This window comes from Embiotoca jacksoni, unplaced genomic scaffold (assembly GCF_022577435.1).
Source record: "Embiotoca jacksoni isolate LCO1_2020_lvr unplaced genomic scaffold, fEmbJac1.0.p SCAF_2, whole genome shotgun sequence".
Taxonomy (NCBI): Eukaryota; Metazoa; Chordata; class Actinopteri; family Embiotocidae; genus Embiotoca; species Embiotoca jacksoni.
The window spans coordinates 17,889,935-17,905,373 of record NW_027185340.1 but is presented as its reverse complement, the minus strand read 5'-3'; the positions used below and the strand labels follow the sequence as shown (position 1 = coordinate 17,905,373).

General features: G+C 39.8%; 2 protein-coding genes across 2 annotated transcripts in view; both read left to right on the top strand.

Annotated features, from left to right (window-relative positions):
• Positions 1 to 12,445, top strand: part of tfpia (tissue factor pathway inhibitor a) — a 41,855-nt gene extending 29,410 nt beyond the window's left edge. The window contains exons 3-7 of the mRNA XM_069154844.1: positions 4,246 to 4,422; positions 6,058 to 6,135; positions 7,103 to 7,162; positions 10,657 to 10,848; positions 11,046 to 12,445. Of these exons, the coding sequence (XP_069010945.1) occupies positions 4,246 to 4,422; positions 6,058 to 6,135; positions 7,103 to 7,162; positions 10,657 to 10,848; positions 11,046 to 11,113 (575 nt within the window). The 3' untranslated portion in view covers positions 11,114 to 12,445. The remainder of the gene's footprint in view (positions 1 to 4,245; positions 4,423 to 6,057; positions 6,136 to 7,102; positions 7,163 to 10,656; positions 10,849 to 11,045) is intronic.
• Positions 12,446 to 14,166: 1,721 nt separating this feature from the next.
• The window catches only part of calcrla (calcitonin receptor-like a), a 33,385-nt gene continuing 32,112 nt past the window's right edge, over positions 14,167 to 15,439 (top strand). The window contains exon 1 of the mRNA XM_069154843.1: positions 14,167 to 14,435. The gene's annotated coding sequence lies outside the window, so the exon portion shown is untranslated. The remainder of the gene's footprint in view (positions 14,436 to 15,439) is intronic.

Here is a 15,439-nt window from a genome sequence, read left to right as displayed (position 1 = left end):
TAACACTCGGTGACATTGTCTTTTTTCTGGCCCACAAACTAGATTTACGTGTCACTTTTCAGGAAATAACATCATAACAAAGTCATCAGAAATATAGAAGATGCTTTTTGGTTTTTTTTTGTGGTTGTTGAGGTCAGTGTTTGTCATGGTTGCATTGGAGTACATCTGTCTCCATCCAGTGGCCGCTGTTATTATTACGGCCCGATTTCATTTATTTTGCTGTAATCTGTAGATTGCATTAGAAGTCAGCTGTCTTTTTCTTTCCATGGAAGGCCTTGCCAAGGCTGTGTCAGCACTTTTGGAGGTAACAACAACAAAATTCTCTCAATATATGTTGAAGTGTATTGAAGAAAATGTAATAAAGAAGAGGAGAGAAAGCAACTGAGGAGATAAAGGAAGGATCCAAAGTGATGTCCTAACTTTAGTTTTCATTAGCTTAATTGCACATCGTGTCATTTTTCTGCAGATGACATGAAAACGAGCCAAAAAATGTGAAAACAAACATTAAAATACATGTGTTTTTTTTTTACATAAAATCCAGGCTCTAGTTCTCAGAATCATTGCCGGTCTTCAATGTTGAAGTCTGTTTTGCTGAAATATTGAGATTGTCTTTGGAAAGCAGCCAGACCTCCCTACAGTGATGGGCCGTATGAATCACAACCAGCGTTTGAAATAAAAAATAAATAAAACTGACCAATAGTTCTCCTCAAAACACAAATCACCTCTTCCACCTTCACAGCTTTAATAGAGAATTGTGTTTCTGAATTATTCATCGCTGCACTGCTCCAGACAGAACAGCACCACTACCTTTTGACACATCTCTGCCCGTGCTTTTAAGTCAAAGTCACCTCATAAAATGTATTTAGATGTTACAATGATAGCATTTTAATCATGGTCACCCTCCAGTAGAGTGTGGCTATTTCAGAGGCTCCACTGATAAACCAAACAGAGAGTGCGTAGATGTAAGATACCCCCCTCGCCCTCCCCGTCAGCCATATTAAAGTCCTCAGATGCCGAGTCGCAGTGAGTCCAGACAGGTCGCACACATATCGGAACTCGCAACAGAATTCTAATTTTGCTTCAAACTAGTGTGATTGATTTTGTGTTTGGTTGCCTTGTGAGCCAGTAAATCACACTCTCTCTGGCCGGCTAATTGTTGCAGTCTTGATGTGAACACATGATGCATCTTCTCACAAAGTCCTGGCAAACACATGAATGTACTTTAGAAAATGTCCCAGAACTTTTGCGTTTGCTCAACTCTGTTTTGATGCAATAAAATTGAAATCTTTTTTTGTGCAAACTTTATCTTGACCAGATTACCCTTTCTATGAACACAATGTAATGAATTTGACAAGTTGCTAATGTGTTGCTACTGAAGGTAACGGTTGTGTGATTTAGCGACGATTGTGTTGTTACAGGAGAGAAACTTGTGTGTTTTGTGTGTGTGTGTGTGTGTGTGTGTGTGTGTGTGTGTGTGTGTGTGTGTGTGTGTGTGTGTGTGTGTGTTATGCTCCAGCTCTCTATCAAAGCTATATGTTTACAATGAGGAAAACACTATTCAAACCCAGGTCTGCAGCAGTCCATGAAACGAAATCTTCTCCTGTTCTGAGCATCATTTTCGACACATTTCCTGATAAAGCCGCCTGACGTGTTTGGTATTTCTGGAACCCTTGAGATCACACTAGAATATGAAATAACATTTGTGGGTTTTATCACAGCGTGTCTTTGTTCCCACTGATCTACTGGTGCGTGTGTGAGGTTTAGGGTGTTTACTTATTTATTTCACTGCCTCAACCATCTTCGGCATACACATTCAGAGAGTAAAATGCACCATTAGTGTCATTGTAGATGTGAAACTGGAGATAATGATTATACTTTGCACACCTCATAGGAATTTGTTGTACTATGGTCATATATTTAATGAATAAATGATAAACCGCCTGTGTCATGGAATACACCACAAAGTGTACTTCCCATGGTGAGACACACACTCTCTACTCCGTGTTGAGAAATGTTGATCACTACAGTCACGCCTTGCAAGGTTGCACCTGTGGTGGTGCATTTCATACTGTGATTGTGTAACAAACTCAAATCAGGCAGGAGCCTGTAGCGAGAGTTTATAGATTATTTTTCTTTTTTTAGGTTTTGCGACAGCTTATTCAAATAAACAGCAGGTTCTTCACAATCTCCCAAAACATCCTGAGCGCTCCTCACTGCAGAAGGTGATAACAAGATTTTAGATTGAAGTAGCGGCGAATGCAGTTTGGGATGCCTGATTTTAAGTACAATTATACAACAAGTAGTTCCGACCCGGAGATCTGATTGGTCAACTGAACATTTGTAACGTGTTTAAATCAGCATAACAGCACATCCTGCTCATCACTAGAAAATATCACTCTGCCATATCGGACAAATATATAATTGGAGTTATATTGCATATAATATGCAATATAATATTGTTTTTACTAGTTATGGGCCTATTAAATGTGACCCATTACTCAAAATCGGGTCTTTCTTTGTCCTTTTTTGTTGCTCCGAGCACCCATACTGTAACACCACAGATAGCAGCGCACCTAAAATCCAAGCGGCAGCTAGCTTGACCGGTTGGTTTTAACATATGACGGCTAACTTGACCGAAGTCCGGGTTTCTTTTTTCAGCAGATATCTTAATTACTAGAAGATTGAGCTAGCTGAACAGTTTTGTGTTTCTATGTGCTGTTTTTATTCAGTTTGAGAAAGCAATAAAACGGACTTCAAATCCTCTCTGTTGCTAGGTCGTTGCTAAGGGTCGGCCTACTTGTTGGAGATGTAAACATTGCATAGATTACATAAAAGTCTACTGATGCAATCCAGTTTTTAGTCATACCCTATGTATTTCCATGGAAACAGAGATCGCACTAACTAAAACTTTTGTATTTTGAGAGCGAATTGCCCCACAATATGAATGCATTTTGATTACATATTATATTTAGTTGGTAACTTGTTGTATCATCGTAATATTACACTTGAGGGTGTGCTTTAACGTCATTGTACCCTCTCCTGTAATTTTGCTTAAATCTATAATGGAAAGGCCTCGAAAGTGAAACAAAACTGTGTTACTATACCAAAAAAATAACCGTACTGTACATATTAACAGAGACAGAATTTAGATGAGCATCAAACTGTCGCTTGGCGCCTTAAGGCCCGAGGCACAACACACCCAAGACCCAGGGGTGATAACGTATGCAACGGGTGTTGAGAGAAGGGAATAAGAGTCGAGGTAAGTGGTAGAAAAGATATAACAGAAAAGAAAGCACACTCCTGGCAGAGGAGGGGAATATGTGTCTCACCAGGGACGAGGGAACATAAGGAAGTTTTAGCTGCAAGTGTTGACTGTTCAGCTTGCAGTGGATCGTATCGTAAACCTGACTGGAGTGGAAATGTCACTGCACTGCTGGAGAAAGCAGGAAGTGGTCTGTGCACAGAGAGACTGCCCGGTGATTGTAAAGTGGGTCACAGCCTGTGTAGGTTGTCGTTGCACCCCATATACAGGCTATATGACATACACAGGTTTGAATAGCCTCCCTCCACTTGTCTTTATTGTTGCGACCTTTCCTTGCTTGGGTTTTCTTTTCAAAGCATGCTTCACTGAACTGTATTGAATTCATCTTTCAAATATGTAATTTACCGTTCATGGCCTTCAGATATAAGCAGAATCTCTGGCTCTGTTGTGACGTACTTTAAAAATAAATAATTTACCAATCAGGACAATAGATTCAAACCAACATTAAAAACCGCATTGAAGCAGCAAAGTGAGTCATGTTTTGTTTTTCTTTCTCCTTTTTTGGTTTTATTAAATTTTTTGAAGAGAAGTCGATTTCAGAGTTGTTGGAGCTTTTGTGTTCTGAACACAAATAACAGAAACTGAAAAGTATTATTGATCCCATCCAAACAAAGTAAGGATAGTTCTGTATCATGTGGAATGCAGGAGACAGTTAGACACTTCTATCAGACTCTTGGTTTCTTAACTTGGTAAGACAAGCCCGCCATGAAAGAAGTTTATGTTCAATAACTTAGTAGCACAAGTCATAAATCTTCTATTTCGGCTCAAAGATGAATTGGGAACAAAACTATGGATCGACATGCACTCTGATGATGAGAAACTTCACTGATTATTTATTTATTTGAAGACAGACTTGATAATTACACGCTGTGATGGAGTCCTTTCTCAGTTTCTTACAATTGTTCTCTCTCTTCCTTTCCTAGATGACAAGAACCCGTGTCATTTAGCAGAGGCTCCGGGTCCCTGTCGAGGCCTGTTGATGCGCTACTTCTTTGACGGCAAGAGTCAACAGTGCAAGCAATTCTTCTACGGCGGCTGCTTTGGCAATGCCAACAATTTCAGGATCATGGCCGATTGCCAGGCAAAGTGTCAGAACCCAGGTAGGCCGAAACCATGAATACAATCAGGAGGGGCCGCTGAGCTCAGCAGCCGTGAAAACGACACAGATGATATCATCTGGTGGAATGTATATTTACACCGATCAGCCACGACATTGAAACTGCTGACAGGTGAAGTGAATAACACGGATTATCTCATCACCATGGCACCTGTCAAGGGGCGGGATATACCGTGTTAGGCAGCAAGTGAACAGTCAGCTCTTGGAGTTGATGTGTTGGAAGCAGCAAAACATGGCAAGAGTAAAGATTTGAGCGACTTTGACTCGGGCCACAGTTTTGCTGCATTCAAATGGAGTTGTTCTTACCCTGTCCACAAGAGTCCACATGAACTCCAAACCTCAATTTTATGAGTTGTGATGTGTTTGCTGATGTTTACGAAAATGTCAGAGGCCATGGAAATTCCTTTTTCATTGGATGTTAAGTGAGTTTCTCTTCATAACTTGCATAATAGTCTACGTCTGAGGAAAATGTTGATCTTCCTACTGGCCTCATCTTGTCTCTGTGCCTTTGCGTTTCCTGCATAATGTTACCACCTGTTAGCTTGTTAGCCTGTGTGGCTTCTAGACACCCTCCATGTTGCCATTGCCTCGCAATGGTGATTTTCCAACTTAACCACTTTAACGCCAAGCATATGGTGCAAATGACTTCCCATTTTGTAACCATGACCTCAGGAGATCCATTTGAACGCAACATTACACCAGAGGACACATTCAGAGGTCTTCTGGAGTCCATGTCTCAACAAGTTAGAGCTGTTTTGGTGGCACAAAGGGGACCTACAGAGTATAAATCGGATGAATTATAATGTTTGAACTGATCGATGTGAATATACAGTGACATTACATTGACTTACATTATAGAGACTTGCTTTTAAAGCCCAAAAGGGAGGCAGGTCCCCACAATGTGTCTGAGCCTCACAAGTCTAGCTACAGAATTGTAATTGTAGTCTATGCTATTTTTACCTTGTCGTTTTAAACTCTTTAATTTGGCTCGACAAAAATAATGACTTTCCCGTCTTTAACTCAAAGCAGTATGCAAGGTCTCATAATGTATACTTCAGGGTCCGTCGTCGGCCGCAGCACGGCAGATCACAGTTGCTGCATAACAATTGAAAAATAATTCCAGAGAGGTGACATAATCAAAACAGCGCTACCTTCAGAAAATTAACTTTCTGATGAATTTTAGCTGGCCATGAAATCACATTCCACCTTGATTAAGCATTTAAATAGTTTTAAAGTTACCAATGCAAACTCAATTATGCCAGACGTAGGCCCACCTTAGAAGTCATTTAGATATTGAAATTGTCGAGGAAAATAACAAGCAAGTCGCCAGACTGTGACCAATTACACCAGCAGCCAAACTTGTACACAAAATCAATTAAAGAAGTTTTATTTTTAAAAAGGATAGTAATTTAAGACAGATGATTATTTGGCTTCATTTGTCGACGATATGCTTGCTGCCCTTTATACAGTCTGATACTAATGACATGAAACTTACTTTAATTGTGATTGATCTGTGGGATTTAATGAAATTTGTTTTAGGTATATTGATTGATGGTCTGCATGTTGCAGTGGAGACACTTTCTCAAATTGTACCTCCCTTTTTTGTGTGTCACTATAGCAAAACCTACGACGGCACCAGAAGTCCACACGCAGCCCATTAGGAAGGCCGATGTTGTGCAGCCAACCGTATTAACTGGTAAAACTGAATGTACACCACACCCTACATGTGAACAAGTGTGTGATATTCAGTTTTTTGAAGATCCTAGTAAACATTATTCCAGTAAATGCTCAAATCATCCACCCACAGCAAAGGTTTGCAGAAGTTAAACACAGGCTGTGTCTCAATTCACATACTTCAGTACTTACACAATTTTTTGTGCTTTCAAGCGGACAAGTATAGAAACATGTAGTGCACTCAGCCCGTCAAAAAACTGAATATGAAATGGTGGACATTTGTCACCCTTAACGGTCGCCATCGTGGCTACTTTACTAAAGAGGGAGGGGCCACCTGAAACTGAAACTACCGCCTGAAGAAGCTGCAACTACCAACTTAAGTTGTATATGTCTACATAAAAGTGTGAAACAGTGGGGACGCGTTCATTTTAAGTAAGATAAGTTATCAAAGAAGGCAGATATTTTGACAAGTGATGCACTCAAATGTTGTGGCCGTTATTTACAGTAAGTGGACAACGGCTGTGTGCGATTTAAGATAACAATACTCTGTCGAAATTCACATACTTTGCAATTAAGTGTACTAATAGTTAAGTGTCCTGATGGAGGTGGAAAAATTGAGACACAGCCTTAGTTTAAAGTGAGATGAGAAGATTGATGGAGGTTTTTAGCCTAACTTAGCATGACTGGAAGAAGAAGCAAACACTCATCCAACATGAAAAAAATCTGTACAGAAGTACTGGGCAGATGGATACACTGGTCTTCAGCAAGAAATAGTTACATATAAAAAAAACATTGGTTAGAGTTTTCAAAGGTTTCATAGATGTATTTTAGAATTTTTTTTTTAGCAACCCAAGTAATTTTGTTTCCTGCTGTATCTGGTCTTTATACGATCACAGTTACAGTCGTGTACTTTAAACACAGACATGAACCTGATATCAGTGTTCACTCACTATAGGAGAGTTGAGTGATTGATCTCGTTTTTTTTTCAGGAGAACTGACTGTCAGTGAACCTCTGGTGCAACTGAATAACACTAATCAACAGACAAGAGGTAAGAAAATATGACTTTAAATGTTATGTTAAGACACATCGCATGGCCAGTTTAAGACATGGTACACAGTCCAAAGTCAATGGAAAGCTGACCGAGCTGAATTTGAGTTTATTCATGAAAATTAGTCCAATGTTTTGCAAATTGAGGGGAAGATGGGTCGAGCACAAATTCATCTATGTTTGCTTCATAAAAGTACAGACTGAAGTTCCTGAGTTCTGAAATCAGTCAGAGACCCGAACTCATGATCCTCACAGCTAGTTATCTCTGGTTATTGACTCTACACTCTGCACTTTGTTTTTTTTTTTTAGGCCAACGCACAGATGTAAATAATGCGAGGTGAAAATTCGGTATCAAAAACAACAGCCTGCTGTGTCGCTGATTACTTTTCTTTTTCCCTTAAGTAACTTTGATCAGCGAGAAAAATATTGTGACTAATAGCGTAAAAAATAAATTCAGACAGCAAGGCAGAAAGCCAGAATTAGTAAATGCAGTGTTCATTTATTACACCAGACATGTGGGATAGATTAACTGTTGAAAGGGATAATTAAATCACTCATCTTGTCATCAGAGTAGCAAGCAATCCCCGATGAATTCTAGAAAATATGTTCAGACCTCAAAGTAAGCAAATTCAGGCCATCTATTAAACCACCGTGCGCTACCGGTATCTTTTTGTGAAAAGTCAAAGAAAAAAACGTCAGGGTGCACTGATGCATAAATGGTGGACAGCTTGCAAAATTGCTTCTGTTGTGAAAATCAAAGGGCAGAAACAATGTATATCAGTGTCTCCTTTCCAGGTCCCATTTGTCACATATATCTCCACTTACTAATTTTCTCTGTGTTAGCAGTGGGGGAGTGTATATCACATCTGTTGTGCTCCAAGGCTGTTTAGTGCTGCAGCGGGAGAGCACAGGGAAACCCGGGCCAACTCATTCAAAGAGTTATAATTCAACAAATTCAATTTAACACTTGTCAGAAAATATTGAGAGGGAAAGATTCAGTAGTTTTGCCTCCTTATAAATCTGTTTTTTTGAGGTGCAATTATTCGATGAGATCTCCAGTGTGCAGCAAAATACCTCTAAGAGATGACATCGCTTTTAGAATTAAACTATTACAATACGTATGTAGATATAACAATCTATTATTCTGATCTGAAATTAAACAGAATCACAAGATAAAAACTGGCTTTGATTCTTGCCAGTACTAAAAACCAGGTGGCACCACTGAGATAAACTGCAGTATTTGAATATCAAAGTTATAAAAGTTGAAAAATTTGCATTCGAGAATTTGGCATGTAGTTTGATGCAAATGCTTCCATGTTGAAACCAAAGACTGACATCTTGTGGCAGAACAAGGGTGCACACTTGGGAGAAGATGCAGTGGACCCATGTGTCGAAAGAGAAGAACTATTGTTACAACAATGAATCTATTCATACATCATTATTAATCATTTTGATTTGGAGGGTTTCTCTATCCAAATATGGTCACTTCTGGTTCCAGAAAACCAAGATGGGGACGGCCAAAATACTGAAGCATCAAAATCACGAACCAAAGGGGGACATCATGCTTGGTTGCCGATTGGATACAACCCTGATCTTTTGCAAAACTGTTTTGCAGCTATCAAAATAGTTTGGCAATGCAAAACAATCCAGTGATCCTGCGATTCCAATCTTGTGTTTGAGGACAGTATGGCTCCTGCTGCTGTGTGATGCTACAAAATCAACACAGACGCATTGTTGGACATTAGTACTTGAGTTGGTAGTGTTCAGGTTTCCTCGGTCCTTCAGATCAGGTTCAGTCAGTTTAAGATCCAGTTTAAGTTCTGAGGTCAGTTTAGAGTCTGTGGGGTCATCACACATTGGTTCAAGTGCGAGTATGTTTCTGTGAAGGAAGCGCCATCTAATGGTGATGCCCTGCAATTGAATGAATGGGATGGTTAACAGCAGAAACTAGATAGACAAGTTTAATTGAATTTCTTCTTGTGTCAAATCTTTTAGGTCATAAAGTGAATGCTTTACTACAACTAGTGACATTAGTAGAGTAATAGCTGTATAGATAGTATGAATAGGTTTGTTACCAGTAATCAATTCCTTGACTTATTGTCCCTGTTAACCCCAGCTGACCCCAACATATTAAGTTACAATAAGATAAATGTTGTAGCTTTGAAGTCACCGTGTTTCCCAACGATAATCAGTGTGCATCAGTTGTGGAAAAGACCACTCATGAGTGTTAACAAGCTCTCCTGCAGTCAGGAATCTGTGTCTCACCCATAAGAAAGCTACGGAATAAATCAAAGGGAAGAACTTGCACAGCCCTGTGGGAAGCCACAATAACAACTCTCACTTAAAAAAAAAGAATCTGTCAATTGAAGTCTTGATAGCCTGCAGACACTGGACCAAATCTATTCCAGTCAGAACGAAGCTTTGCGTCTGACTGTACGAACCCATGTGGAGTTAAAAGCTAAGACGGAGCTTATGAAAAGCAAACAGGCGTCATTAGTTTTCAGCCGCTTTAAGGCCGTGATATCCTCCAGCCTCTTCCTGGCCCTGCAGTCCAGCTGGACTGGAGCATAAATGCAGTGATAAATCATTTCAAGGAAGACATGTAGAATTCTGGGTCCCATCTAATTGTTGATTATACAACAAGTAGCTCCGACTCAGCGATCTGATTGGTCAACTGAACATTTGGAACGTGCTCAAATCAGCATAACAGCACATCCAGCTCATCACTAGAAATATCCCTCCGCCTTCTCAGTGGGAATATATAATTAGAATTACATTTGATATAATATGCAATATAATGTTGTTTTTACTTGTTATAGGCCTACTAATTGTGACCCATTTGGCAAAATCGGTCTCTTTTGGTGCTTTTTTGCCGCTCCGAGCACCCGTACCATAACACCGTGGATAATCACGCACATAAAATCCTGGCGGCGGCCAGCTTGACCGGTTATGTTTAACACGTGACACGGTGCTAAAATCTTGAAAATACATAAGTCCGTCGATATCTTTTTTCAGCGGATATCTCACCTACAACAAGATTGAGCTAACTAAGCAGTTTTGTGTTTCTGTGCTGTTTTTATTCAGTTTGAAAAATGATCTCTTGAAAGCAATAAAACTAAGCAGAAATCCTCTCTGTTGCTAGGGTCGTTGCTAAGGGTCGGACTACTTCCTGGCGTAGTAAACATGGCATACATTACATAGGAGTCTACTGACACGACTGATTGTTTTCCAATTCTTAGTCATTACCTATGTGTTACCATGGAAACGGCGATGGCACTAACAAAAACATTTATATTGTGAGAGTGAATTGCCCCACAATATGAATACATTTAGATTACATATTTTATTTAGCTGATAACTTGTTGTATAATCGCAATATTACACTTATATCACACTTTAACGTCATTAAAGCACAATCTCGAGTGTAATATCGCTTCAGGACACACTGATTGATAATAAGAATAACTGTTATCGGCCTGATGCTGTCATTTACAGACTTGAGACCTCCCTCCGATCTATGCTTCAGTCCCGTGGACAGAGGGACATGTCACGATTCAGTGAGGAGGTTTGCTTACAACCGAGAGACCAGGAGATGTCAGATGTTTTCCTACAGCGGCTGCGGGGGAAACCACAACAACTTCACATTCCGGAAACACTGCATTCACAAGTGCATTAAAAGCAAAAAGGGTAGGAGTGTTTGAGGAGATCGATTCGAAACAGCCTGTTACCATTCGGAAAATCAACTACCGTGCCTTGTTTTATTATAGACAGTCAAAGTGAATTTGATTAACCAAGAGTAGTTGTTTGAGATGTCATACTGAAGAACATCTTTGACAGAACAATTGTGATTGTTAAGATTGTTGTTTCATTTTGTTCTTTTGCAGGTGATGGGAAGAGGATGATCCGAATAAGGAAGAAAAACATAGGAAGCATTCTTAATCGCTCAGTGTGAACACTTAGCTCTGCATGAGATCCTGCACTGCTGTGCAGTCATCTGTATTTATGTTCATACTTTATTTTTAGCTTTACTCATTTCCCTTGTCTCATAGTGTTTGCCAAAACCCGGGTTGTCGTTTTTCTTCACAAAATACCGTTTTGCTGAACTCTATTAATTCCACGCAACACACCTTTTGGGGTTAAGTAGTTAATTAAATAAAAATGTTAAAAAAAAAAATCAATTTGGTCAAATTCACCATGCATTCACCTGAGTTTAATAGGCAATTTAGGGAGTCATCATTCAAAATCTGCATGTAGGATGTAAAGGTTGGCTACTTATCAATAGTGTAACAGGCCATTCATTGTACCGTCTCATCATTTTATAGTTGATTAGAACCTAATTACTTCGGTAAAACAGTGGTGTAGAAACATGCATGAAAGACTAAAAGACGTAGAGAGAAGGAAGAAATATTCTATATGTGGATTTTGAGTGATAACTTGCTATATTGCTTCTTAAACAGCAGGTGAGGAGCCATACTGTTCAGAACAGCCTATTTTGCCACAATTTTGAGCCCAGAACAGCAAACAAGAAAGAAAAACAGTGATTAAAAACACAGGTTGTGGAACACTTGGTTTGTGATTGCAGTACTTGTGTAGAGATAATTTTTATTATGCCTGAATTAGCTTTTTAATGACTGAATCATTATGTAGATTTGTCTCTCACTGACAAAGAACAGCTTTTGTTTTGCTGATATCAAACATAGCAGTTTTCTGCAATGATGCTTTGCATGTGTGGTTATTTTGTACGCAAATATTATTGGCTTTTATTGTTTTAAGATTCTGTTACAATCATCCTTAGACAAACATCTCTGTAAGCTTTACGGGAAACACCAAAGTTGCACCAACAATCACAAAATGAATTTATATTTACTGTGTGTAAGTGATATTTTTTTCTACAATGTTTTTGGTATAGCTTTACTGTTGTTGCTCAATGAGAACAGCATTTGCAGATTAAAGATGAAGGACAATCATTTTTCCTGCATTAATGGAAAGAATGCATATAATCAAAAGAAGCATGTCCTCACAAATGTAAATCAATATGAGGAAGCTAATGACTGCTTTAATATCCTCAGACTTTATACCTTTTCGATCATTATTGTGACTGTTCAGTCCTGTTAATGGTGTTGGTGAAGAGAACCAGCAGGGGGCAGTGTTGTGTAAAGAATGTATTATTCTGAGCCGCAGTGTTTCTTTTGTTTGCACAGTGTCCACTTTTACTGTCTCATTTTATAACCACGGCTGTAATACATTGGACTGTAAGAGTGTGTAATAAATGTCACTAATCTTCTTCCTCTTTCCTCTGGATCTGTTTTGATAATCCCATCAGTCTTTTGTGTGTATGTGACGAGAGAAAATAGTTTCCATCAGTTCCATAAACCTTCGAACTGTCAACAATTCCTTTTTTGGATAGTAAAGGAAATCCAACTGTGTTAAGCGACCTAAGTGCTTACGTTTGTCAGCCTCTATACAGGACCATAGTTACCACTGAAGTCATGTCTTGTGTAATATTTTAGGGGATCTGGGAAGTTTTTTTGCACTTTCTACAATCAAGACTATTTTATACGCTGATGATTTTTGAGTGTTTTATTGAAATTTGAAAAACCTCTGACCGATAAATACATGTGAATTATTCTGCATTTCCCCAGCATTTAATTTATGGAGCCGCATCCAGGTTTTTATGTTGGGACATAAATTTTGCAACTCACAAAACAATACAACTACAACAGTCACTTTAAACCTGCACTGGTCTAGCTCTTTTTCCAAATGTTATCATACCAATTGGATTCAAATTTTGATCATAAACCAGTCATGCTGCCAACATTTATAATCTGCATATAGGATGTCTTTGACGTAAGCACACGTCAACACTGTTTTTGTAATGATTCTCACTGGCAGGAGGGGGAGACAACTGCAAGTGTAACACCAAATGTCTGCGTGTATTGTGAAAGGGGTTGACCGTAGTGAAAGAAAAATGACCACCTGGCTCTTTGGTTCCTCACAGCTAGAGATTACAGTGTCTAGCCACTCATTTAGTTCGATAACTTTCTGCTCCTTAATTCAGTGTACAGTATCAACCAGCAACAGGAAGTCGTTTTCCGAAAAGACGCGCTGATAAATCCACTGTACACTACCGGGTCTGAACCAAAGGGCTGACAGACAAAGTCAGCTAGAAGCTGGTCAACATGCTGGAACATTCATCAGCTAAAGACACATATATTTACCTCAGCAGTTTGTGGACACCGTGGGAGGTTTCGCTCTGTATTATAACAATAAGGTTATACTTCCATCATAACCTGATTTTTAATGTGAGTGTCTCAAATGGGATTGCAAAGATCATTATATAATGCCCATAAAAATGTCATATTGGATTGAAAACAGTAGTGTCTATTGGATGCACACTTCTTTCTGCTAACTATCCCACAATGCAATTAATAAAAAAAATAAATAAAGTGGAGAAACTCAGCAGCCGTTAGTGATGATGACACTTCAATTTACTGCTCACTACTAAGTGAAATATAGAGTGTTTATTATAAATCTTAATAGAGAGCTAAAATGAGAATGAATATTGGACTTACATTCATATATGCTACAAATGAAGTCTGCAAGATGTCTTGCCACTAACATCACCACCAGAAAGCCTACATTTTAATATATTATTGTTTGTCCGTCAAAGTTCCCCTATATAAGTAAAATACAAATAATTACAAGTCTGGATGTCATCTTTTATTGGTGTTGTGTGGGCTGATGGGGAGCCTCAGATCCACGATCTAAGTACTTTTAAAACTCTGCTACGGCCCTGCTTTCCCTCATAACCCATTATCGGACCGGTTGTACCGACCACGGGCGAACAAGCGAGTCAACAGCTGCAAACTCTGCACGTTTCCAGACAAGTTTTCTCTCCTGAGGTGCTCATACAGACTGCGGCGAGGCAGGTGGAAACCGACTATTTCCGGGATAAATTACAATGAACTGCACTTATAAAGCCTGTATCAGTGTGGGAGTTGAGAGTGCACCGTGCAAGACTCGCCTCGGATTCCAGGTCTTCAGCTGTAGGCTCCAAGTGTGATGTAACAGGAAGTAGTGGGTTGCCTTCCAACGTCAACCTGACAGCCGCCTCAGCTGCGCTCATTGAGCGCCGGAGATCCGCCGCGTTTGGTTCTCTGCACCGGAGCCCCAAAAGCGAGGAGACGCTTCTTTTTGGAGGAGTGCTGATTGCCTCGAGAGTTTTATTCCGGTTCAACCCCGCTGCAGCGCTGCAGGATTTTACTCTCTGAAAGGTAGGACACGCTGAGACGGAGTGAGAATTGTGTTGCGTTTGTGATACTTCCATGTTTTCCAGCAACGTGAGTGAGCCGCAGTGATGTCGAGTAGTGTTAGTTGACACGGCGTTTAGTTCATCGTTGCATGATTATCGAGGTAATTTAAAACTGTAACTGCACGGATTACATATATTGATTACTTGAGCACAATATGCTGTTATATGGCCTCAATCCAATTTGAAGCAGCAGCATGAGCATCCAGTTAAACTGCATTGTCCCTCAGTCAGGAGACGCATGTGGAAATTTTGGCTGTGACAGAAGAATATAACGAAACAGCAGTGTTTTTTTTTTTTTTTTGGGGGGGGGGGGGGTTGGACACCATTTAGTCGTAGTGCACGATCATTTATATCACATACGTGTTCCTATTAGATATTAAAACCCACCTTTATCCGATAAAAGTAGGTTTTTCTCACGATGTGCACGTCGAGTGATGCATTGAGGGGTTTTTACTCTGCATGTAGCGTGCACGCTTAGTGGAAAACCGCAAAAGCTCCTTTTTAAAGATAATAAAACTACGCCTGATCCTATTTACACGAACCAAAATGTTCCAGATGCTTGCACGGCTGAATCAGCTGTGGTTGACACAGCCACCGATGGCTCATGTGGACTCCACCAGACTTGACATCCATTGTATAGATTGAATAATCTCCAGTAGAGAATATGAAGAGATGAAACGCACCCAGGCTTTTCACATTGATTAAACTGGAAAGCAATGATTGAGGGTTCATTCGCCACTTGAACCTTTGATGTAACGGACGGTCACTGGTTGCTAAATCATCTGCACGGTTACATAAGCAAGCAGATTTGGACATGTTGGAAGTTTGTGGGCTGGACAGTGCAAACGAGAGGGATGATGCTGCTGAATGATGGCGATGATGATGATGGTGTGTAGGAGGAGGATGTGATGACGGTGGTCACCACTGGCTGGGTATGCCGAGCTGAGGAAAGATGCACAGGAGTCA